Source organism: Thalia democratica, chromosome 1 (genome assembly GCF_965202585.1).
Source record: "Thalia democratica chromosome 1, ktThaDemo2.hap1.1, whole genome shotgun sequence".
NCBI classification, from domain to species: Eukaryota; Metazoa; Chordata; class Thaliacea; order Salpida; family Salpidae; genus Thalia; species Thalia democratica.
Genome location: NC_139165.1, coordinates 92,141,136 through 92,167,297, shown reverse-complemented (window position 1 = coordinate 92,167,297; position 26,162 = coordinate 92,141,136). Strand labels below are relative to the sequence as shown.

General features: G+C 29.7%; 3 protein-coding genes across 3 annotated transcripts; 2 read left to right on the top strand and 1 right to left on the bottom strand.

Annotated features, from left to right (window-relative positions):
* The first annotated feature begins 221 nt into the window (after positions 1 to 221).
* Positions 222 to 1,177, top strand: LOC145830890 (adapter SH3BGRL-like). Its single transcript, XM_082938299.1, has one exon. The coding sequence runs from the start codon at positions 244 to 246 to the stop codon at positions 601 to 603; it is 360 nt and encodes a 119-aa protein (XP_082794425.1). The 5' UTR covers positions 222 to 243; the 3' UTR covers positions 604 to 1,177.
* A 220-nt stretch (positions 1,178 to 1,397) lies between these two features.
* Positions 1,398 to 6,434, top strand: LOC145843192 (AP-4 complex subunit mu-1-like). The gene is made up of 2 exons (XM_082950655.1): positions 1,398 to 1,462; positions 4,726 to 6,434. The coding sequence occupies exon 2, from the start codon at positions 4,732 to 4,734 to the stop codon at positions 6,049 to 6,051; it is 1,320 nt and encodes a 439-aa protein (XP_082806781.1). The 5' UTR covers positions 1,398 to 1,462; positions 4,726 to 4,731; the 3' UTR covers positions 6,052 to 6,434.
* Positions 6,435 to 12,315: 5,881 nt separating this feature from the next.
* Positions 12,316 to 13,164, bottom strand: LOC145841157 (mast cell protease 2-like). The gene has a single exon (XM_082948531.1). The coding sequence runs from the start codon at positions 13,162 to 13,164 to the stop codon at positions 12,316 to 12,318; it is 849 nt and encodes a 282-aa protein (XP_082804657.1).
* Between the last annotated feature and the right edge of the window lie 12,998 nt (positions 13,165 to 26,162).

The following is a 26,162-nucleotide window of genomic DNA, read 5'->3' as shown; positions in this document are numbered from 1 at the left end:
GTAACTCACTCTTATTAATTTCATAAACTTTAATAAAACCTTTTGAAATTCAAAGAAAACATTTAAACTAATAAAAATATAAATACCATTCAACTCTTACAAAAAGTTATTACTATGTTCAATATTTTCTCACATAAACTTATATTTTATCCTAATGCATAGGTTTAAACTTATTAGATTACATTAAACTCATAGATCATTCAATTTACTTTACAGCATATTTTTAAAAACCAATTATTCATCATGACAATCCTGGTGTACACAACTTCGGTCAACAACGCCAACATCCGCAGGCAGCAGCAGGAAATTCTCTTCTTCCTCTCAAGTTCTGGAATCGATCACGAAGAGATTGATATGTCAATACACACCGAGGCTTTGAAGGTCATCAGGGAGAAGATAAAGGTGCAGAGGCCTGATGTGCAAAAGGTTCTTGCGCCTCAGATCTTCAACGATGATGTTTACCTGGGTAATTATGACAACTATTTCAACGCTAATGAGTTGGGGCTGCAGTACACTTTTTTCAAGCTGGACGCGCCCGAAGGTTCCAGGGAAGCTCAAGCGTTGAAGAGGTACAAGGCCCAGGGAGTTGACATTCAGTTTTGATGAGTTGACTGTTTTGTGATGTAGGTTTCCTTGAATCAGGTGTAAATTGCTGATTATTACTATTAAGTCATGCTAAAGTATCTATTTTTAACAATTTACAAGTCATCATCATACTTAAGTGTTGACTTAGTTAGATCTTGAACAATATTTATTTTTTTATTGTATATAAATTTATTTCTGTAGTAGTTTTCTTGAATCAGATTTTTTGCATCAATAATTATTTTGATCTTGTTAAGGTTTACTTTTATTTGAATTTATTACAATAGTTGTTTTATGTTAATGAACAAATTTTATCAGTCCATTATGCTTTCAAACAATTTATTTGTTGTAAATGTTTTGGTTTATGATTACACTTACATCCATTTTTATTGCTTGATTTTGATATTTATTGTAAAAATTAAAGCGCTCTATACACCGTATTAAATGACCAAAAACTTGTATTATTCCAAACTTTATTAACTTGTTCGTATAATTTGTGTATGTAAAGTTTTGTTATAAAAAATTACATTTAATTATTTATATATTTTAACTTTAACGGAGTTGGTAATTTTTTAAATATCTTTACAACAAATCTAACTTATAAGAAACTTTAATTCAGACAAGTTGAATTTAAGATACAATAAACGTGGTGATTTTTTTTTTTCAAATTATTTTTTTTTTTTTACATTTTACTATGTTATTGCTTTGAATTTCTATACTAATGTTGATAGTAAACAAAATCATTTTCCTTTTCAAGTGTTGCTAACTATAAGTGTCTCTTTATAAAAATGTAAATAATTCATGCTTTTTTCAGAATTTTATTTAAATTTTAAGTTACAAAATAAAAAGCATGGAAACTAGCCGCTCATACAGAAAATAAGTGAGTTTTTGTTTTATTTTTTGATATAAAATAGACTTGGTATCGATGCTGTTTTAATTTTAAGACCTAATTTTTATATCCTTATAGTTTATTTTAAAAGTTTTAAACCTGAAATATTAAACATACATAACAAGTCATATCGAAATCTAAATACCGTATTTAAGAAAAATTCTGTATGAGTAAAACTTTGATTTAGTTTTAAATGGTATGACAAGAAATAGTTGAACCTGTTACTACATACTAGGTGGCTATACAACAAATTTAACAGTTTTTAAGTAAAAAAAATATTAAAAAGTTTTAAAACTTATACTAGATATTTTTGAGTTGCAGATGAAAAGCAAAAAAAGGTCTTAAGTATATTTATTAGTTATTTTGAAACTTACACTATATATTCTTGAGTTGCAGATGAAAAGCAAAAAAAAAAAAAAGGTCTTAAGTGTTTTAAATGGTAGTCTTTTTGAAGGGAGCAATAGCCTTTTTAATTTCATCAAAGGGGGCAATTTGAAAAAAAAAGTTTGGGAAACACTGGGCTACACTGTTACAATTGAATTTAGGTTATGCTGTTTCATTGGGCTATATCCCTACCGCGCATCAATAAATAAATATTAGGGAAAATGTCGTTCTAAAATATAAAATTGTGTAGAAACTATGTACTTTAAAGAAGGTAAAGGCAACGGTAAAGGTTAATAATAATAATAAAGATTTTTAATAAAAAAGATTTACTACCCAACAGGCTTGCAACTTTGAATCTTAAAATTTATTTTTAGCATTAGTGATTGGAAAGCCAATTTTTTTATTATTTTAGATCTTTAAACAGAACCGAATTAAAGAAATTCATCTATAAATGTAGTTTTGTCAGATGGCATGAAGCCATTTTTAAGGATTTTGCTTGAACTAAATATAAGTATTATAAAATTTATAATAAATAAACAACATTTGAAGTTTCGAAAATATATTTTATAGTGTCTTTATCGAGTTTGGTAAGTAATTTAATTGATTTTTATATTTTTTTTGTTTTAGATATGAACTTTTTGCTCGTATTGTGGTCCTTAACCAGGTAAACATTCGAAAATTGTAAAAAATTAACACACTTGGGACATATAAAAGTATATTTCAAAAAACTAGGGATAAATAAGCACCAATGTATTTTTATTATTTTACTTTTTTTTTCTTGATATTTTTTTTGTCACCAATATTAATCTATTCTCTATTAATTAAAGAAAATTAATAATAAGTATCCATAACTAGTATGCTCAAAGGATTTGATTTACACAATAATACATAGTGAAAAACAAATAAAACACACAGTAAAAATTAAACTAATAAAAGAAATAAATATTGTAACAGTTTTGGTTTAAGTTCTTTCTTTCTCCTTGGATGTCAGAATGATAAAAAGCTTATGAATGCTTTTTATGAGTTTTAGAAATGTAAAAGTTTTATTTATAAAAGAACTGTTGTACTTTAGTCATAAGACAAAACATATTAATTATAGCAAGTAGTGACAATTTATAGTTTAATGCTAAGTTGCTTCATCTTATTTTTTAATTTATGTATAAACGTTTTAAAATACGCAATAATTTGTTTCAAGTACGTCTATTTTAATTTCTTTATACTTTTTCAATAAAATAGGCAAATAGATAAGTTTTCAAACGCTTAAACAGTTTCAAACATCTTTATAAATGTCATATTAATGTTTTTCATTTGTTTGCAGTCTGATATAAAGTATAATGATGTTTTTTACTTTAAATTATTGATAATGGCATAAAATATTAAATTGAAGATAATGTATAAATCTATTCATTATTTTTGAAGTAAATTTGAATTATGTTTAACTACTTTTCAACTTCAGTCTGCTCTAGAAGGATACTAAAAGGTTATAATTTACTGAAATATTCTTAAATTAATCTATAAAGCCTCACTGGGTAATGTAGTTTTTTAACATTACTTTTCAGTTTTTTAATATTTTCAAAATTTTAGGTCGTGATTAAAGTTTATACTTATATAAGTTTATATTATTATAAACTGAAGCATTTCTATAACAATGTTTTATAAAAGTAGTTAATAGTCTTTTAGAAGTTAAGCTTGATAATTAATATAATTAAGTTTGGTTTCGCTATTCAACTGAATTTACAGTTGTTTACAAATATACTATCAATTTAAATGAAATAAATTTTCAGTTGCTAACAAAGTTTTTAGAGTAAATTACTTTTGTCAAAAGCTTAGCTTTATACTTTGATTTATTATTTTTGGTTGTGTCCACGTAAAATCTTATTGAATTAATAAAATTGTAAAACTATGTTCAATTATAAACCATGTTTAGTGTGTAACATATACACATGTTTCAAAATTTTAACATCTTAAATAATTTGTAATCTAAGTAGATGTAAGTATAATTAATTGTAATAATTTTATTATCTGTTTATACAAACATTCAAATTTAATTGTACTTTATCATCATGATCCAGCATATAAACTAAAAACTACCAAAAACTTTACTTTAATATACTTTAAAATGATTGTTTAAATATAAACTAAGAAAACAGGACAAGTAGTCTATACAATATACATTAAATATATGAATAAGATTTAAACTATGGAAGAAAATGTTTTAATTCATTTTTTAATCAAATAAAATATTTATTTTTGATTTTATTATATATAAATAACATAAGATTAGATTTTACTTTCATTGATTTTTTCAAAAGCTTATAATACAAACTTGCTTAAAGTTTATGACAGTATTTAAAGTTTATACTTCTTAAGATTGCTTTTATGTTTTTTCAATTTAAAAGTTATATAAAAGTGGTGCTTTGAATGTTAACATCGATTTTTACATAACTTCCTGTTTCATTAAGTGTTCACGTTTGTATAGCTGCATAAGATAATTACGTTTATCAAGTTCAAAATAATTATAATACTTAATGATCTCGCAAACACTAACTTATTTTTATCATAAAAATTAGAGTGTATATATTTCAATTTTTTAGTACAAGTCTTTGCTCTAACTTTTTTACTATATCTCCGAGTCAAAGTATATTGATTTTTATATAGTGTAGAAATAAATTAAATATATTTACTTTTAGTTCTTTAATAATAAATTTTAAATAAGTTGAATATATTTACTTTTATTATTTTGATAGTGTATTTTAGCCATATTTTTTAGCTCTGAGTTTCAATTAAAAACTTTCTACTTTTTATAATAAACACTATGACTTTTGCTGTTTTTTATAAGTAAGTCCACAGCCAACCTTATTTTTTTACAGATTGCAATGATAGGCTCAATATTCTTCCTCACTCACCAGGGAGAGCTCATCGCTTACAAGGAGCTCATCAAGCTGCAGCAGAAACCGCAGCCTCTGAAATTCTGCGTCTCCTTCAAGAGGAACCGGAAAAACTTCCCCAAAGTGATAAAAGCCGACGGCTTGTTCTACGTCACGTGCGTTGAGAGCGAAGTGGCAGTGGTGGCGGTTTGCGAGGACGAAAACGCGAACGTGTTCACGGTCTTCACCTCGCTTACGAGCTTGTGCAAGGTGTACCGGGACCTGTTCGCTCGGGTCAACGAGAGCACCGTGAGGCGCAACATCGCTCTCTTCTACGAAGTGATTGAGGAAGGGTTCTGCCTGGGCATGCCCAAAGAGCTAGACGTGGCCCTGTTAAAGCCAAAATTATGCAATTTAACTTGCATACGGCCCAAGGACGACCCCACGTGGTTAGAAAACCCCATGCTCAACAGCGTGCTGTTCAAAACCGACCAGGGCAAGCATGTTAGTGAGGACAAGGCGGAGAAGCCGGTCTACTCGGGGTCGAGGGAAAGGGAGATTTTTGTCGACTTGGTGCAACAGATGGTCATAAATATCGACAAAAATGGTTCGGTGGTTTTGAACGAGATAAAAGGAAGCTTGGAGGTGAAGAGTTTCGTCGAAAAGCCGTGCAATGTGAAAGTGGCGTTTTCCGAATCTTCCCTCGACTGCCTCAACCTGGCCAACTTCAGCCAATCAGTGAAGAGAAACACCCCAAAGCAGATTCAGGTCACCGCCAACCCTGGCTTACACCGCTTGTTTTCCTTCTTCACCAACCCCAAAACGTTCCTCGACCTCCCCTTCACCCTGTACTCCTCGGTGAAGCCCCACAAAGATGACAAGACTCTCACCGTTGAGCTGAAGATCTACTGCTCGGTCCAGCACCCGCTTGAAGTGAGGAACTTCAGCGGGAGGATCGCACTGCCGTCAAGAACATTGTCGTGCGGCGGGAGGTCCACTTTAGCGTCCATGCAGTTCGAGAAGGATAAGGATCACATTGAGTTTCGCTGCCCGGTATTCCCCTGCAACTCGCACCACACCGTTCTGGTCGATTTGTTTTTGGAGCGCGTCAGCCCAGCGACCAGGTACGAGCTGGAACAGGGAGTGGTTTTCAAGTTTGAGGCGCCCAACTACAGCCCTTCCAAGCTGCACGTGACCCAGGTGCACATTGAGGAGAATGTGCACGGTGGTAGGGAGAAAGGGGAGCTGAGGAAATATTTAAGGCAGCTGGCACACTCAAACTGCTACAAGTTTCAGCTGGACACGAGCAAGTTAGCGGGCGATAGCTAAGAGTTTGTGGGATTTTTTTCTAATGTTTACTTTGCTGCTTCCATTTAAGGGTTGACAAAACTCAATTTTCAAGATGAGCTCTTTTACTCAAACTTACTTAAGTCTAATCTTATAAATTTAATTTTGATCTTGTACGTTTTTTTTTTGACTTATTCACATGTTTAAGAATTTTTATCTGCTTCCATTTAAGGAGTTTGGCGGTCAAAAATTTAAATATGCTGTTTTATTCTTAAACTTTAATAGTTTTTCTTCTAAGTGTTTGCCGTCAGTCGTTTTGAAGTAGCTGATTTATTAATTTGTAATATTTTTTGCTTTCAAGTTTATTTTAAACATATTTGTTTCATTTAAGGGTATTGACGAACGACAAAATTTATATTGTAAGATTAGCACTTTTAATTAAACAAATATAATTTTAATCTCGTAAGTTATTTTTTGACACATTTTTAGAACTTTTGACATTGCTGCATTCATTTAAGAGTTTTGACGGTCGAAAAGTTTATAATATTAGTTTTTATATTTAAAGATTAATATTTTTTCTAAAGTTTTCCGTTGAAATTTTGCTGTTTTCATTTTTAGGTAGCTGATTTAATATTTTTCAAATCTTTATGCCTACAACTTTATTTATAATTTAAACATTTTATTGAAAATAACTGTGGTCTATTGTCTTTTATGGTTCTTGACACTTTTGTTATTGTGTTCATTAATTTAATTCTTTTTATAGTATAAATTATATTACATTATAATACAGTTTGAAGCAACGATACATAATTTAATTACTTACCTGAGGTAATAATTATCTTATTTCAAAAATTTTACAATTAGAATAATTTAAAAAATTACTATTTTGTTTTTGTAGAATAGTTTTTTTTCATAACAAGTTTTTGTAAACAAGGAAAAAAGAGTTTAACAGATTTTAAAAAGTCATAATTTTTTTTTTGTAAATTTTTCTATGCATAGTTGTGAACATGTGTTATTCAAAATTATTAGAAGTTTTTATTATATAGAGTACTTCTACTATTTTAAATTTATCCTCTTTAATTTAAGTGATAAAATTTTGTAAAAAACCTTTATAACGTAAACAACTTAACCACTTTAAATATTTTATTTTTATATAATTAAACAAAGCTCATTATATACTTTTATGGTGTTTAATTTGAAGTAAGAATTCTTTTCTTCATTTATTCTGAGTACAATATGTTTTCTTTAGATTGTTTGTGTTAAAAATCTAAGTATATTTGAGAAATATTTATAGGAGTCTCATTCGTTTTTATTAAAATTATCTTAATCGGTAAAAAGCTGAAATAATTTCTACAAGAAGTTAAGCCTCAAATCAATATTTTCCTAGTTTTAGCTATTATAAACGTTTTTCGAATGTTTATTGAAATTTGTTATTAGTAAAAAGTTAATAAGTATATAAAAATTTAATTTATTCTACACTTATTAGTTTTACTGCTTATTCTTCTGTGCAATAAAACATGCATTTTTATTTTAATAAATATTTACATATTAAAATTACGTAGAAATATATCCATACTTCTTTTAAAATTAATATAAAATAATTATACAAAGTTTTTTTAAATTTTATATAATTAACTATAAACGTTTTTCGAATGTTTATTGAAATTTGTTATTAGAAAATAGTTACAAACTATAAAAAAATTTATTTATACAACACTTGTTAGTTTTACAACTTATTCTTCTGTGCAATAAAACATGAATTTATACTCTAATAAAAACTTACATATTAAAATTACGTGCTTCTTTTGAAATTAAAATAAATTAGTTGTACAAAGATTTTTGTTTATTGTATGAAATTTTTGTAAAATATGTAAAAAGATATAGAACTACTATTAAAAGCTTACCTACGGTTAGAACCTCTGATAAATTTTTTAGTTTCCTAAAATATATGTTTCTATAGACTAAGTTTTTTACAGTTAGGATTTCACAGACAAAACAATTAATTGGATTATTGAGCTTAGGGTAAATATTTATAGTTTAAACTATTCTTATTTATTACAAGAACTCAAAGCTAAAATTAATAGCTTATATTTAATTGTAGCTGTCTTAACAAAAAGCTTAGCCTTATATCAAAGTTTTGTGTGGTTTGATTAGGTTGTAAAAAACTATAAGTCCTTTTAGGAGAAGAATATTAATTTTATAAAATATTTTGAAGGATGCATTTACAAAACATGTTTGTAAACACACTTGGTAAAAAAAGTAAAAATTTAGCACGCTGGTGAAGTAAGAACTCAAGTGATTAATTTAAAAGATGAAATGAATAATCATAACAACTAAGAGAAATTAGATTTTATAATAGCTGTTCATTGTCGAAGCTCATTTTGTTGGCACATGTGCAATAAGAAAATTAATATTTTTATTGTTTACGGGCATTAAATACTACCAATAATTTTTAAAACAGGTCAAACTGTGTATTTTTTACAGAGCAAAATAACTTTTGATATAAATCAAAAATTTTTTCAACTATGATGTGTTCAAATAATTATGTATTTACACAAAATAGTTTTCTTTAAACTAGGCTTAATTGTTATCACATGGTGTTTAGTTAAAGTTTATCATGGGGTCGGAAACGTACGAGCAAGATCCGTCCAGAAAAGTAGAAACCAAACCTTTTGCATTAAAGCAAAGCAAAACTTTTTGCAAAAAAGTAAAGTCAAAAACAAATAAGACTGAGCCTTTTTATTTTGAAGCATTTTGTAAATTTGATATCCTGAAAAGCTTGTTTTGCTTTGAAAATGTTTTGTTTTTATTTTAGAATTTTTGACACTACGTGGCTTGCGAAAGACTTTTTGTAGTAGATTTAGCCCACTGACTACAAACGTTAACCAACCCAAGCTTCTAAATACTTTTATTTAAACAAAATTTAGTTTAAGCAAAGACCCAAAAGTTATTTAAATAAAGTTTTTACATAAAGTTTTTACTTTTAGTGATGATAAGTAAAACTTATTTTTAGTGTTTTTTTGTCACAAATGAAAAAAATTAAAATCTTATAGAAGTCTATAAATACTAACGAACACTATAAATTTGTTATCTTACAAACTAAACCATCTTACTTTTGCACGAGTGACTCTTCTGTACAATCTTAAAACCATAATAGTTTAGTTTGCAGTTATTTAAGTGGATAACATTTTCAGTCAGCGGGCCAAACTTCCCATAAAAAGACATTTGTAGCTCGCGCAGTTTTAAAAAAGCATCCTATAAAAATAACTTAGAGAAAAATTGTATGGAAATACCATCTAATAAGGAAAGATGTGCGTTTAAAATAACATCAAATTTACAAACACTAGTCACAAAATTGACAAATTTTGTATGTGCTGTCAAACTGTTTTATAGGTAAAAACTATATCGCAAGGCATACATTTTGTTCGGCTGTACGTTACCCATCTTTGTAATTAAAGCTTTAGTTTAAACTAATGGGTTATATACCGAAAAACTGTTTATTAGAAAACATCGTTCACTTTTTTATAACTTTTCTGGTTAATATAACCTTGCTAATAAAATTTGCTCACACTATCTTTCAGTTTTAAGTACCAGCGTGTTTATGAACAATCAAAACTACCAAGTAAAAATATTTAAACTTAAATTTTACTCATCTTTTAAAATTTTATTACTATAAAAAAAACAGACTAACCTTTTACTATTCGTTGTTTGTGATAAAGGATAAACGACGATATTACAACAGAAAAATAACTTTTTAAGCAACTTATGACTAAAAAAAAGACCTATAAAGTTTATACAATGCTGTTTTAGTTATAAGAATAACAAAATACTACAACCTATTTTCTATTTAGTGTGATCAAATTATTACAAAAACACATTAAAGTTACAAGTTTTAGTTTATAATTCAATAAGCACCATGCCACCAACAACAACTTCGTTGTTGTTGGTCGTGAGGTGCAGTCTAGTTCTTATTATACGGTGGAAAAAATGTCTTAACATTGCTGACGATATCCGAATTGTTGCTAGCAGTCAACTTATGTTTTAATCATTAACTAAAATTAAAACTAAAAAATATAAATTGTGTGTATTGCATTTAGAGAACATACCGACTGACTTTTATAGTTTAACTTTAAACTAACATCGTTTTGCATAAAATAGAAAAATAAACTGGGTTATATTATGTTTGTTAATTGAACAAAAATACTTTATAGCAAGGTGTTTCAAACTTTAGTACTTATGTAGAAGTTACTTAAAAGTAATAAATGTTGCTTAAATTTCATTTAACTAACAATTTTAGAAAGATAGAGCTTACAGATTTTATTTGGAGTAAGAATTGTTGTATTGATACTAAAATCTTTAATTTTCAAGGGTTTTTACATCCTCGTTAAATCTTTGTCTGAGAAAGAGCCTAAAACTTTTTTTTTTAATTTAAAAAGACCTGTTTCTCTTTAAATAAAAACTAAAGTAATAAATAAAACAGAGTTTTTTTTGTTTTATACTGCTTGTTGTCCATATACCACGTTTGATTCTAAAAAGTTTAGTTTCAATGTAAATTTGTTATAAAAATACTTGATTTTACAGTCTTTTAACTTATTTCTATTTTTAAAGATTAGTTCCAAATTGCCAACTTGACAGAGACTCAAAAACTAGTCAGACTTCTTTAGTAATTTTTTTTCTTTACTACTTAATTGCCCATTCAAATTTTTCCTCATTTACAAACTATTTATGCCCCAAGGGTTGATATCGCCAACTTTGGAAAGCTCTTATTTAAAGTCAAAAAGTTTTAACAAGGAAACTTTTAGCAGTCTCTAAATAAGGTAAACGACAATTCAAAAGTTGATAATTATAATGTTATGAATTATTTGTTTAATCAACTATTTTAAACATATTTATATTTTTCATAATCTTTGTTAATTGGACCTTTTGGTACAAACTTAATGTTTTCAAATTTATATAATTTTTTGAGAAAAAGGTAAAAGTAAATTTTTAAACCAACCAAAATGGTTACATGACAATTTAAGTTATTTAAACAATTTTAAAGGCCACAACTCAAAAAGTTATCCATCTTTAAAAAAAGTAGTTTTAGGTCTAAATAATAAGATAATGATAATAAATACTAATTCAAAAAAATAATTAATCGAGAGTATTTAAAACTACTAAAAAATACTATATATTAAAATGTATATTAGCAATGTCTAAAAAAATATTTAAAGTATTGCAAATTAAAAGAAAATACCTTGTAAGTATTAATAAGACCTACAACAAGTTTTTTAACTTTTTTAATATTAATTACTTTTTGTGATGAGTCCTTTAAAAGATTTTTCAAGAATTTGAATAGCTGTGCACCCTGCTAAAATATAACTACTTTAAATATTGTTAAATTATCTACTTTTTGGATTTTTTTTTAAAGTTCTTGAATTAATGATAAGGAGAATGATCAATTTAATTTTCTTTTATTCTTCTCAAAACAATGTTTCACTCATTAAAACTAAATCAAACAAATGATCAGTTGAATAAAATTTTATTCAAATTGAAAAAAAAAAAATCAACTGATCATCTTGTTTGATTTAGTTCAAACGAATGAAACATTGTTTCGTTAATAAAATTGTAAAAACAAATTAGTTATCTATTTCAATGTTTAGATATTCCAACAGATTTATACTACAACAAACTTCATTAGTCGAACTTGGTGATCTTTTTTTTAAATACTTTTTGAAATATGGTACCTTAAAATATATGAATCTAAATGACCATGTAATCCTTCAAAGAATGGATGCACAGCAATTCAAATTTAATTCCGCAGTTTCAAAGGGTCACAACTCGAAAAGTATTACAAATTTAAAGAAAAAATACGTATGAAGGTCTAATAAATCCCTACAAACATTTTTTTGTAAAACTTTAAATATTTTTTTCGAAATATGGCTTAAATGAGTTTTAAAATAAAGAAAATTTTAGGAGAATGTAATGTTCTCAAAAAAGTATTTAAAACGTTAAAAAATACTTTTGTAGGTATTAATTAGACCTACATACAAATTTCTATTTTTTTCAAATATGTAACATTTTTTGAGCTGTGGCCCTTTAGAATATTTTTTTTAAGAATTCGAACTTTCTGAGTTTAAATTGTCGTGTAACCCAAACCATATGCTTCACAATAATCGCTTGAATTTTATTTTTTTTTAAGTCTTTGATTTTTGTAATTTACTTTAAAAGAGCCCACTAGTTAGAACACCTCCACACCAAAAAGTTCATAAAAATTCTCCCTTTAAACTTGATAAAAATTTATTTCATCACAAGCAAACAAGCATGCTATTTATCTTCCTGGTAATATTGAGTGTAGATAACGCACAACAGTCTGATGAAATCCCCCAATAAAATCGCGTACCTCACCTTCTGCCTGCTATCGTTATCCACAACATCAACTTTCGTTTTTTCTATCCACTCCTTGAAAGCCGACACTCTCACAACCAATAAATTTTTATTCTCTTGTACGTTTGTTACGATTCCGTACAACACTTTTTGTTTTTCCAAGTTTTCGCAAACCAACGGACTACCAGAGATCACTTTCTGCTCTTTGTTATTTTCAACGCACAAATTGTGATCCGGGTGAAAAGTGTCACCGCAATCATTTTCTTCCACGATTCGCGTGTTTAGGTACCTAAGGTCGAGCGAACTGTCGATAGCTCTGGTATTAAGCTCAGCAATCGCTTGGTTTCTTTCCAGGGACTTTTCCCAGACCACAACTTTGCACTCAGTTCCAACCTGGGGAAAACCAAGCGGCTCTGAAGGCAACGCTAGTTTGGTCTCGTCAAAACCAAATTCTAGCGGTATTTTTAACCAGATCAGTGCGATATCAAACTTGACCTCATCATCTTTGTATGGTTCGTGGGGAATCACCTTGCTCGCTTCCATCCAATTTCCCGCCTTTTCTTTTCCCGCCACGACGTAAACGTGTTTAGATTGAACGCAACTCGCTGAAGTTAAGACCCAGTTCTTGTCGATCACCGCTCCATTGCAAACTTTCCGGCTACTTTCTGTTTCGCGACCGTTGAGAATTAGGACCGTATGAGAAAAATGTCCCGGTCCAGTATTTTGGGCTTCTTCAACTTGTCCCCTGATACTGCAAAACAGCATAAACAAAACAACGAAAACTTTCATGTTCAAAAAGGTCAGACAAACATCAACTTTTATTAAATTTAACAAGTTTTAATTTGAATATTTTTAAAGTTTTCGCACAAAAACTTAATTTGCTGTATTGTGACGTATTTTGTCTCAGTTTCAGGAAAAAATAAGAAATAATTGCTTCAAGAGCAATCGCTTATGAGTATCTGGCGGACATGAAATATTTTTGACATTATATATAAAAACACAACTTTGAAAATATTTATGCGGCCTTAGATATATCTTCTCTTAACATATATCTTAAATTGAAGAATAACAGTAAGATTTTATATAAGAAAAAAGTTTAATCTTATTATTAAACAATCACACTATAATAGTACATAACCTAGCGGCCGCAAAGATAGTACAGTAGACTACCGCTTAAGTACGCACTTTTTTTGGTACGCACCCCGCCTTAAGTACGTACTTATCCAGAACAACAAAAAAATAATTTACTTTTTTTTACTAAAAAACTAAATTTAAGAGCTAGTTTTGAAAAATCTACCTTCTGGACAAATACAGCATTTAAAAGATTTAGTGTCACTGTGAGTTGCTTGATGTTGAACTAATGAACATTGTAGAGCAAATTTTAATAACTATGTTAACAAAACTAGGAAAATAAAAGTTTTAAAAATACAATTTAATCTACAATTTTAACTGTGCCATTATATGTACAATTTATTTATCAAAATAAAGGATGTTATATTAGAAGTTCTAAAAAATTCCAGTTTTTTCGCCTAAATTTTCAATCATCAAGTTTTTCCAGATTGTTTAAGGGCATAGGGGGGGGGGGGGGGGTAAACACCCTTTTTGGTTTTTGTTTCCAGGTAGAATAGCAAACTTGCTGAGTTAGCCTGAGACTTTTACAAATTTTAAACTAGGGTGAGTAATACTGAGTAGTCTAAGTGGCCTGAGATTGTGACAGTCCTGTTATTAAATGTTAATAAACTAAATACTTATGTATTTGTTGCAGAAAAGTGAAAAGAATAATGATTTTTTAGCTGTAATGCTATAAAATAAATAAATCTAGATGACAAAGTTAAAAAAGACCTACAAATACAACATATTAAGGAATTTAATTTAAATGTACACACGTTGATGTTTTGAAAATGTTTGGTAAACACAATGTAGTTTGGTACTTTCCCTCTAACAAAACAAAATACGTGGCTAGCTGTAAGAAAGAAAACAAACAACTAAATTTCATATTATACTATATCGTCAAAAAGTACGCACTACCCGTGCTAAGTACGCACTTTTTGCTCGGGTTCAATTTGCGTACTTAAGCGGTAGTCTACTGTATATAAGATAGTCTTTCGCGGGCTGCAGTTATTAAAGTATTTGTGGTAATCAAAAAAGTAAAATCAAAAACTTTATAAGACTTGCTTTATTAAAACACTTAATATTATTTTTTTTAATTAAGTGCCTAAATTGTTTTTATTTAAGTACGATTTTAGCTTAAAGGTACATTGCAGGCAGCAGGTTTTGTTTTACGTGCCGAAGTCTGCCGACCCCTGCACTAAAACCAGCTAATTTAACTACAAATTTGTTTAATAATTTTTTTTTTTGTGATAAACGGACAGTTAAAGTTAAAAGTTATTGAAAACTGTTGTTACTTATACTTTTAGTATTGTTTAAATTGCAAGAAAGCAGTTTTAAATTTTTGATAAAATTATAAACAACTGTAACATGTTAATTGATCTACAAGTCAATAAAGTATTTGCGTATACATACAGTTGCTTTGATTTTTAAATATGCTCTGAATTTTAGGGTATCTAGAAGTTAATGCCTTATTATGTTTTGTATAAAAAATTTATAAATTTTCACAAGCATGTCTTTTGTTTAAATGATTTAAAATGATACTAAGTAAAGAAAAATGACAAAAAAAGCATAAATTTCAATACGACCTTATGTTTTTTTTAAACAAAAGGAGTCATATATGTTTTGATAAACTGTGTTTTAAGTTCAAAGAAGCTTTTATTTTTCAAAAATATATCAAAACCGTAATATTACATTAATTTCAAAGTTTATTTGTAATTATATTATGTAAGTAATTATAGTTAGTATTACGTACTTACCTTTCTATACATTTGTTACCGTAATGTTAACTACGAATAGTTGGTTAATTACAATGATTTACATCCAATAAACTGTAATAAACATTTGATAAAACATTTTTTAAGTTAAGTTTTTTGATAGTTTTTGCAGGTTTTTGAATAAATCTTCATTTGGTTAGCATGACCTACAGTTTTTAAGCAAGATTAGAATCTTTGTTGTTGTTTTATCGTTAGTTAGTTATTTTTTTTATGGGAATAAAGTAGAAAGTAAAATTTTGTTTATATTTTACACCATTGAGTAGGACAAACTGCGGCCCGCGATGTATTGTTAAGCTTGAAAATACTTTCTTAAGTCAATCGAAATTTAAAGTAAAAACAAACACAACAAGACTCTTAAACTGATGGTTAGATTAGTTGTAGACCTTGTGCTCAATTGAAGTATTGTTATATTTGGTGTAAAGTTTAAACCATATAATTTTAGACTTATTTAAAAATACTGCGGCCCGTAGGAACACGTGATGGCCCGCTGCTTATAAAAAACTGATGACCCTTTTTCTTTGAGCATGTTCTTTCCTACAACTTTAGGAAGCGCTAATTTTAAAAGTTTGATCAAAAAAACTTCCGATTACTGTAAACAATTAAAGTAACCCTTTAAAATATTATCATTTTTATGAAGACCATTTTGTAAAGATTAAAAGACTGTGTTGTAATTTTTCTTTAAGAAGTAAGTATATTTATTATTTAATAAAAACTCATAACTTCACTATTTTTTTCTACTTAAATTTTTGACTTATTTTTACTTGATGTAATTTAGCGTGTGCAATGTTTTACTTATTCTCTGTCTATAGTGATGCAGTAATACATCGAAATAAAACAAACATCTTAGTATTGTTGTTTAATAACAAAATAAATTTATAGCATTAAAACTTAATTAAAACTAATGAATAATTAAAGTTACAAGACTTAGATGCACAAATTTAGTTTTTGAACAAAATAAATAATCATACTATGTAAAAATTTTTATCTTTTTAAATTATATTAGTTTCATACTCACGATAATATTCAATTTTGTTTTCTTATTTTTATTTAATTATAGTTTCCTGTACTAGTTAATCATTGCCTCCTTAGGAATAAGTTTAAAATAAAGTCTCCTATTACATATCGCTTCCTATATTACATAACTACCAATTTTTTTCTGGTTTTTACGCACTGATTTCGCTTACTTTGAGAAGCTCTGGTTGAAAGTTTACCATTGGTTAATATATTGAATAGTGAGGTGAGTTTGGTAAAATATCAAGACAAAATTTAAATATTCTATGACTGCCCAGGTTTCAACTTTTGACTAGTTTTTGCCCCCTCTAAATTAATTCGTCCCTTTTGGAAACCCCTTTTGTAGCCCTTTTGGAAACCCCTGTATATAAAAAATTTAAAAAGTCTGTAAAAGTACAGTATGCATCAGTTACAACTTTTGAATACAATACCGTGGCCTCGAATACGCTTGATTGTTGATGAGTGTCTTTTTAGGGAGCCTTTTTCAATAAACCATTTGAAATTTTTTATGCAGTATAGACGTGTTGTTTTTATTAAAAAAGTCAGTTTTACTAAATTTTAATTTAGAGATTCGATAAAAACAGATCCTGGTCCTAGCTATGGCTAAAAAATCTAAATCTATTTTAAAAAAATAAATCCGGCAGGATCCGGAAGATCTCCAGTTAGTAGTAATTTTAAATAGATTTCTAAGTTTAGTACGTTTTTTACAAATATATGACAAAAAACTTGTTTATTACAACAAATATTTTACGTTTTAGAAGTCATTTAAAGTTGTACTTTGAAAGTTTTAAAACACTGTTTAGAGAATTTTTGAAGCACAAAACAAAAATATTATAGACTTTAAAAGCTTTAAAAACGGTTTTATCTAACTATTAAAAAAGCAAACAAATAAATTTGAAAATATTCAAAATTTACGTTCAGCACAAAATTTTGTTGAAATTTAAAATAATAAAACTAGATTAAATTTAACCTCAAGGTAGAATCGACAAAATTAATCGACTTAAAATTGATTTCAACTAAAAAACTATAACAACATAAACGTAACTTAACTTGATCTTAATGTCTTACTTTTAAAAACTATCCTTTTTTTTGATATTTAAACTAATTTTGTCTCATCACCTCACCAGTAATGCTGACTTCACACATAACACGCGGACCACACCCGAGGAACGAGACGGGGTTCTTCCTTGACTTCCCATATCTCGTCAGTGACAAGCTCGTACCCTTCCAAACGAAAAGTCCTTATCTCGGTGAACTTGTCTATTCCTCTTGCTAGATATCGGATCCCGTAAACCTCCCCGTCCCCGCCCGCGGCGAACTTGAAGTTTTCCGTGTAAATCAAGGGCAAGGGGTACGGCTTCTCGTGAATGTGAAAGTGGCCGATCTTCAAGTCGAACACTATCAGCCCGCACTTGCTCTCTCTACCCTCGTCGTCAATAAATCGGCCGAATATTCTGATGAACAGTTTCTCCTGCCTGTCGTCGTAAAACATCTTGTAGAACGCGCACATGCCGAACCGGTCGCGGGTCATTTCCACGGTCAGGTTCGACCTCTCCTCCGACAGCTTCCCCTCCTTCACGGTCCGCAGCGTCTTCGTGCACATGACGAGCAGGCGGATCTCCTCGAACGTGTCATTGGGCCCCCCATGGGTCTCCTGCGGCCGGTAGAAAACGTACAGCTTGCCGCCGTGGCAGTGCGCGAAGGCGAGGCACACGTGGTTGAACTTCGCTTCTGGCATGCCCAGCGCTTTCTCCCCGCGAACCTTCAGCCCCTCCCCGTCGTCGTTGTGGAAGACCGTCAGCGTGAACAGCTCGTGATCGTCTCCCGTGTTCCTGTACTCGACGAAGACGTACAGGCTGTCGCTGTCAGCGCAGACGCTCGACCTGACAAAGTGCTCCGCTCGCCCGACCACGGCGTAGCGTACTTCCCCCGACACGAGATCGTACTGCACCAGCCGGACCAGCATCCGCACCCGGTCGTGCTGCAGCCAGCAGAGCGCGTCGCCGAAGCGGTGCACCTTGCTGAGTATCCTGTCGAACTTCTTGAACTCTTTGAGCACGACGGCGTCGTCGCAGTGCTTGCTTTTAACCTTTAGGCAAGTCGCCCAGTTTCTGTTGTCCTGCAAAAAGTACAGGCCCGAATACGAAACGTTTCCACTCCGCTTGAAAGACTCCGCTCTCTCCCTGAGCTTTTCAACCGGAAAGGAGCACTTTTTCATCTTTTTCAACTGCGAGTCGACGGTCTTGCGGTTCAGGTTGTAGGTGAAGTGGCGCAGGCAGGTTCGCACCAAGCAGTCTATCTGCAAGTACTCGGCCACGTGGTGCGTGTCGATCACCGACTTGACGTCGAGGGTGATGACGTCACTGTTGACAAAGTTCATCACTTTCATGAACATTTTCTCCTTGAACGGAAAATAGACCTCCACGAATTCCTTCTCGTGGTCCAGTTTGTAGCATTTTTTGGAAATGGCCTGGAAGTAAGCGGATTTTTTGAGAAACTTTTGCCTGTCGACTTTGATTGCCAACTGTTCACCGCGGTAAAAATCGACAGTGTATGTGTTACTTTTTAGGTACAAGTTGAAAACACAGTTTCCGTTTCCGACTACGTACTTTGATTTGCAATCTAAACTGCCCATCTTAAACATTTAGTTTTTGCTCTAGAAAATAAGTTTAATTGTTACTTTTAGATAAAAAAGTTTGTAATTCATAATTTTACTTTTAAGTTCTTAAATTCAGTAATATGTAACGAATGCTTTATAGTTATCAAAAAATATATTTTAGTAAAGATTTGAAAAATAATATAAAGTGAATTAACTAAAGTTTCCTAACTAGCTCAAGTTTTAATCTCATAACTGATAAGTTGAGGCAACAGATTTAAATACAATATAGTGTTTCCTCGCTAATCCGGCCATGTTTGGCTAGTTTTATTGGTAATTATGGCCGGATTAGCTTTTGGCCAGATGAGAATAAAACATAGACTATTTTAAAAACTAAACATCTCTTATGTTATGCAACGCATATAAAAATCCGACACTGAATTTTCTGTTAATGTTATTGATTTTATTTTTTTCTAATGACCTAGCAATTAAAACAAACAAAAAATAAACAAAGCATAACTTTTATTAAGTTTAAAATAGTTTTAATGAAAACAAATCTTATTGTAAACAATTTAGTTTACATCAGCTTTAAGTTTTAAACTGAAAACATTGATTTTTGCTAGTTTCATTAAGCAAGCTTCTCGACTAAAAATGGTCGGAATAGCGAGGACTGGGTAAGCGAGGACCGGTTAACCGAGGAAGAGATGTACTTCTTTATGTTATGAAATCAAAAAATAATATTAATGTACTATAAAAATAAACATGATTCTACACTAAATCAAGAATAACCTAAATAATATTAACTAAAGATACAAAACATAAAGAGTTTATCTAATTAATCAAACAAAATTTACTTAAACTGTTATTTAGCTTATTTTAAATAAACTGCATTTAGTTACATTAAGTTGCTCCTTATACTTTTAATTTTTGTTTAGTGTTACATTTTGTTTTACTTGAGAGTAATTTTGTTTTAAAAAAGATGTTTAGCTGCTGATAAATAAGTTTCATTCATTTATGCTACCACTCATGATAAAGTTTAAAAAAATGATTTTTGTGTCTAACTTTGAGGTTATTAAAAATAACTTATTGTTAAATAACCAAAACATATAAGTATGATATGATGCAAACTTTATATTTTACAACTTAGCTAATGCTTTAACTCAAAGCAATACTCGTACTTGACCAGAAAAACCTCAAGTTTGATTATTCTATGTGTTTTAAAAATACCTTAACTTCAAAATACTTAACTTTACATAGCTTAGTAAACATTAGTTTTTTAACAAATAATAAGAGTCTAAGATTCAAATCACTTAATTGATAATAAGCTTTTAAGTAAAATTAATCATGTTACTGTTCATATAAAAGACACTGAAATTGAATTATATGCTCAATTTGTTTCATACTATAATATTAGCTAACAATAAGTTTTAACTTTTTAAAACGACAGCTGTTTGAATTAACTCTTTTTAATTAGAACTTCTTTATTGTTAAACTATTGCTTAGTTACCTTTTCAAGTGATTGTAAAAAGGTTTCCCTATGCCTTATAGTTGCTTAAGTATTTAGGTTTTTAGAGTCAAGTTAAACTACTTTTAATTTCTTCAAAATGTTATACTTAATTTAATTCATTTTTATCAAAATCTTAAAATAAAATTGTTCATCAAGTACAATATTTAAACTCTAACTTAAACTTGAGTCATTGCTTTGTCATAAAACTTTTATAAGCAATGAAAAGATATTAGACAAAGTATAAAATATGACAAAAATTTATATTATGTTTAAAATATTGACTATAAAATTTATCAAGTAAAATAAGAACCCGAAAACTGAACAACTAAAATAAAGACTCAAATTAGACCGATTATACTTTCCCGATTCAACTATACACAGTTTTATTTCTCATAAGCACCTCTAACTCACCCTAACAAAAGTTGGTTTTGTTTTACTTTTGTACTCTTACGCATAACCAGGTTAACAAAAAATCTTAGAAATTAAAAAGTAAAAAAGTAATTTTTTTTAACATTAAACGGAATGTCTTTTAATTGATATTGACTGTTTAAGTACAACTAAAGTTTATTTTCACCAACTTTTTTTAACCATCTAAATAGAAGACTTATTGCACTCTCTAGCAAAAATTTTAGCACTTGAACTTGTTTAAAATTAAAGCTAATGTAAAATAAATTACATAGTATTTGACCGCAGTTTTCCAAGACAGCACAGCATAGCTTTGTCTTTTTGTATACCTTCCTTTTAACTCTGTTTAAAATTGTTGTTTTATTTTTATATATTTGTCCTAGTAAGTCTTTAATCCAAAAAAAGAGGTTTTCATCAAAAACTAATCTTATTAAATTTGTTGAGTTTCTTTTGCTTTTAATCACCTTCTTTGCCGGTAGTAACTTATTCCATCTGACACTTCGAAATCATGTAGTTTCGTTATACGTTTTTTTGTTTACACAAATAAAATTTTCAATATTTCAGACACCTATGTCTATTGATCCATAAAAACAAAACATGTAAAAGTATATTTTATTTGCTTAACTACAACTTCGTTAAATAACACTTTAGTTTTTTTTTTCATCATTATTTACTTACGGTTCTATTATTTAAAATAAAATGTTTTTCGTAAAACTTTGTTTGCATTTTGTTTATGTTTTACTAGTACTCCTGTGATTATATTTTTAACTTAATTTACATTTTTGAAGACATATAATAAAGTATCAAGTTTTTCTGGCCCTCAAAGTTTATTGACGTAAAAATGATTAAATAATAAAAAACAACAGTTAGTAATAAACGTTACTTGAACCTTTATATTTTAACAAAGAATAGTTTCAGAAAACGACATAAAATGTATTTAAGTTTAATTTAAAGTTACATACTATTATTAAAAAAAAAAACGACATGTTATTCAAACCTGCATTAAAAAAAATTTAAGCTTTAATAATTTCGTTGTTTTATTGGTAGCAAAACATGGTTTATATGCTGGTTTAGCACAAATTTTCAGAAGCATTTCAAAGATTTCAAAGAGAGGTTAAAATACACTTTAAATCTAATTAAGCTCATTTGTCAAACTGTGCTATAAAAGTATAAAAAACGGATATAAAGTTTTTTAAGATTAAGTTGTATCAAAAACACTCGTTATTTTTTATTATAAAATGAGTTTTAAAAAGGTTTCAAAGCCACTTTTTGATGTAAAATTAGTTTATTTTAAATAAATTTTATTTAAAATTGATGTGTTTTTAATGTTTTAAATACCAAAGTGCTACCTACTAATCGTGTTACAGCAAAAAAATAATAGATAACGTTTTTGAAAGAATTCAGAAACGGTTGAAACACACATGGCATTTAAGGGTATGTTAAAACCAGGGGCGTCGCGTAGGGTGTTGCACTGCCGCAATTACACCACCTTAAAATTTTGAATGTAAAAATTAAGTATCTATACCGCTTTATTCATTTTTTAAAATAAAATCTTTTATAAAATTCTTATTTAGACAACAACTGTTTTGCTCACTGCACTGCCGTAAACTCTTCGTTGTCTGCCGCAAATTAACTAAAAACTGAAAAATTTCTCTAATAATTACCTCAAAACCAATATCTTGCAGTAAGTGAGCTAAGTTGAAAAATACCTAAAACAGTTCAGGCTTAAGTATCATTTCACAAGCTATTGTAAATAAAAAATGAAAACAAAGCTAAGCAGAGCAGATGCAACTTTAACAGAGGCAACTCAAGCAGAGGCAACTTGAGCACGGGCGACTCGGCAATATTTTTTTATAATTTTCTGCACCACCTAAGAAAATACCACGCAGTGTCAAAGAACCAAATCTTTTGAAACTCACAGTTTGTTTGCGAAGCGTCAAAAGCTTTTCAAGCGCAAGCTCGAAACACGAGGTCCACGGGCAACAAGACGCTTAAAACACAAGCAAGCGCACAAAAATTATTGAAGACGCTTCCCGCCATAAAAGCGCGGGTACGGTCGGATTCGGATCTGTCGTGTCATGGTGACGTCATCGTCTATTGCGTCCAATGAGATAAACGCATTTCATCCGTGAAATGATCAGGGTTTTGCTCACTTCAAAAGCACGCTGCCGTCGTCCAACGCGTTAGATTGGGCGAGTAGGTTTTGGTCTCCGAGGCTCGAATTATTCCTGCTTGACTCTCACCTTCTGCGCGGTAGAGTTAGGCCGCAACGCTTTTTTGGCGTTTTCGCAATTTTTGCTTCTTTCGGTTTCGTATTAGTGTTTTGTGACTTTATGCTTTTTATTCAAATAAATTGACAGTTTAGTTGTTTTCGTAACTTTTGTGATTGACTTTTACTAGCTAATAGTTTCCATGATTTCTTTGTATATGAAAAGTTTAGTACGGAAAGAAAAACTTAACCTTGAAATATAAAAACAAATTTATTAAGTTATTTAGCTTACTTATTGATATTTGTTGTATGATTCATATTTTCCAAAAAATGCTTTATTTTTAGAATGTTTCCATAGCATTTTACTCAAATAGAATATTAAAAGTTCAATTTGCTTTGCAAAAAATTTGTTTGTCAAAAATCTGTTTTTTAAAACAGTATATAAATTTTTGGTTACTTATAATTATAAGTAATTGTGAGTATAACATTAAAAGTAAGTACCTACATTTGAAAAAGGTATTAATTTGCAGTTTTTAAATATAAAAATCAAATAATTTTTCCGCACTTTTATCTACGTTACATGCAGTTCTTTTCTTTTAAACTAACTTTAACACTGGTTAACACCAGTAGAGAAAAACAAACTGTAAAAAAGGTTGTTTTTGTTTAAATCGTAAATATACGGGTTTTCTTTGCATAATTTGGAACTTTAGAGCAATTGCCTTAGTATAAATTTGAAATTTGCTTTGAATATGTTTAAATGTTTACAAAGGTTGTCAGTAGCTGAAAGCTTGAGCTTATTTAGTTTTGTTACTTTGAACGAAGTGCGGCTTGTTAAAGTTAAATATGCAACAAATTTTTAGTACAGTCATAAAGCATAGTTGTGCAATAGATAATATGTCCTCGGCTAACGTTAAACTGTTCGGGTGCATGACTCGATAACCGAAAGGTTTTTTGAACACCAGGTCTTTGGACCAAAATTTTTAAGCGTATTTTTATCATTCAATAAACAATAATAATAAGTCATTAATATTTGAACTAAAACTCGAAAATAGATAAAAAATGAACCAAATTTTTAATATTTAAAAATTAAGCTATAGTTAGTCAAATCAATATTTTTTAACCAAAATTAGCAGAACACAAGTTTTTTTTTGTACTAAAAACTAGTTAAGCAAAACACAAGTAAAGCTTAATACTGGAAAACAGATTTTGTGAAACAATTTACGTGTAAAGCTAAATGAAAAAGAAGTTAAACAAAAATTGTAATACATACTTTCATTTTTTTAAGTAAATTACTTTTTGTTAACTCTACCATAATATTTTTGTTTTTAACTTCAAACATTATCTTACTAGCCTAGTTTTTATTTTAGAACACCAACAGCTACTAAGTTTTTACTGATACATATGTTTCACCTTTCTTTTAGACATAACAAATCTTAAGTCAGTTTATTACAGCATTATGATAAACAATTTGGAAGCACATGAAATATACTGATTCTTTGCAGAGAGCCTCATAATTTCAGCACTTATATAATTAAATAAATAAACATATACAAAATTTGAAATGAGGCAACTCCCGGTCGGAGAAAGTTATTTACAAGGTAACAGCTAACTCTGACCTTGAGAATAAGTTCTACATCGACTTATGATCAACTCAGTTAAAGATTCCCATAAACTAACCATAAAAAATCTTTTAAAGGTGGTTTATATAAAAATAACAATAATAAAGCGCAAAACATTGATTATAGAATAACCTGGGAGGTGATAAAAAGAGCGCAGCCGATAGAAGATAGTAATAACCCTGTTTGCAGGCTGTGCTTAAAAGAATCAACAGCTGTTGTGTATGCGTTGAAAAAATAAGGTTGCTTAAATAAGAGAAGTGAATCTATATCGTATTGTCGGTATACTATCAAATTCCATCCGCATTCAAAATCCATCAATTTTTTTTTTATTTCTTTATTAGTTTATATATTTTTTGCATTCATTTTTTACCCTCACTGTTACCTACCCCTAATCCTCGATTGGTAAGCGGTTCTCGAATTTGACTGGGTGGAAACGTGTCCCGTCTTGTCAACATATGAAAAAGCAAAGTATTTCATAGTCACTTAGTTGTAGTTTTATGAATTTTAGTTGTTTGTTCGGATTGAAGATTAATTTTTGCACTGAATATTTGTACTGAAAAATGTTAATAATTACGTCATAGTCTTTTTCGTTTTTTCATATAACTTTTGTATCATTGTTTATCAAAGTGCTATTTATAACAAACCATACTTGTTGAAGATTAAAGCATTTAGCTTTATAAAACAAATGTTCTGGTTTTTTTTTAATTTACTTTTCACAAAAACTATTTAAAAGCCCTTCAAGTTGTCTCTGTGGAAAGTTTTTAAGTTTATTTAATCACATTATTATAAATCCATCATAGTCTTATATAAAAACAAGGGTTCCAGATCGGACTGCAATAGTTACAGGGAAATTTCTCTTCTTGCGATTGCTGGTAAAGTTTTTGCAAGAGTGGTTCTTCCTCGTATTCAGAAGCTGGCTGAAAGAGTATATCCTGAGTCTCAATGTGGATTTAGGTCTAAAAGATCTACCACCGACATGATTTTTTCTGTACGTCAGTTACAAGAGAAATGTAATGAGCAGAACATGCCTTTGTACATCGCTTTCATTGACCTCACTAAAGCCTTTGACTTGGTAAGTAGAGAAGGACTATATGCTATACTGCTGAAAATTGGATGTCCTCCAAAATTATTCAATATTGTGAAGTCTTTTCATACAAACACAAGGGCAACCATTCAATATGATGGTAATGTATCTGATTCATTTGAAATTAAAAGTGGGGTAAAGCAAGGCTGCGTACTTGCTCCAACTTTGTTTGAAATCTTCTTTTCGATGCTATTAAAGCATGCTTTTAATTCATTAACTACTGGAATCAAGCTTCATATAAGAACTGACGGACACCTTTTCAACCCTTTAAATCTAAGAGCTAAGCGAAATCTGAAGAAAGTCACTATACGTGATCTTTTATTTGCTGACGATGCTGCACTCGTGGCTCACTCTGCCCAAGACCTGCAGACACTGCTGAATCAGTTTTCTTCGGCATGCTCGGATTTCGGCCTTACTAAAAGCCTTAAGAAGACTAAAATTCTAAGTCAAGGAACAAATATTTTACCATCA

What these genes read in the sequence shown, in the direction of transcription:
- LOC145830890 (XM_082938299.1), top strand. Translation starts at nt 244, where the DNA reads ATGACAATCCTGGTGTACACAACTTCGGTCAACAACGCCAACATCCGC.
- LOC145843192 (XM_082950655.1), top strand. Translation starts at nt 4,732, where the DNA reads ATGATAGGCTCAATATTCTTCCTCACTCACCAGGGAGAGCTCATCGCT.
- LOC145841157 (XM_082948531.1), bottom strand. Translation starts at nt 13,164, where the DNA reads ATGAAAGTTTTCGTTGTTTTGTTTATGCTGTTTTGCAGTATCAGGGGA.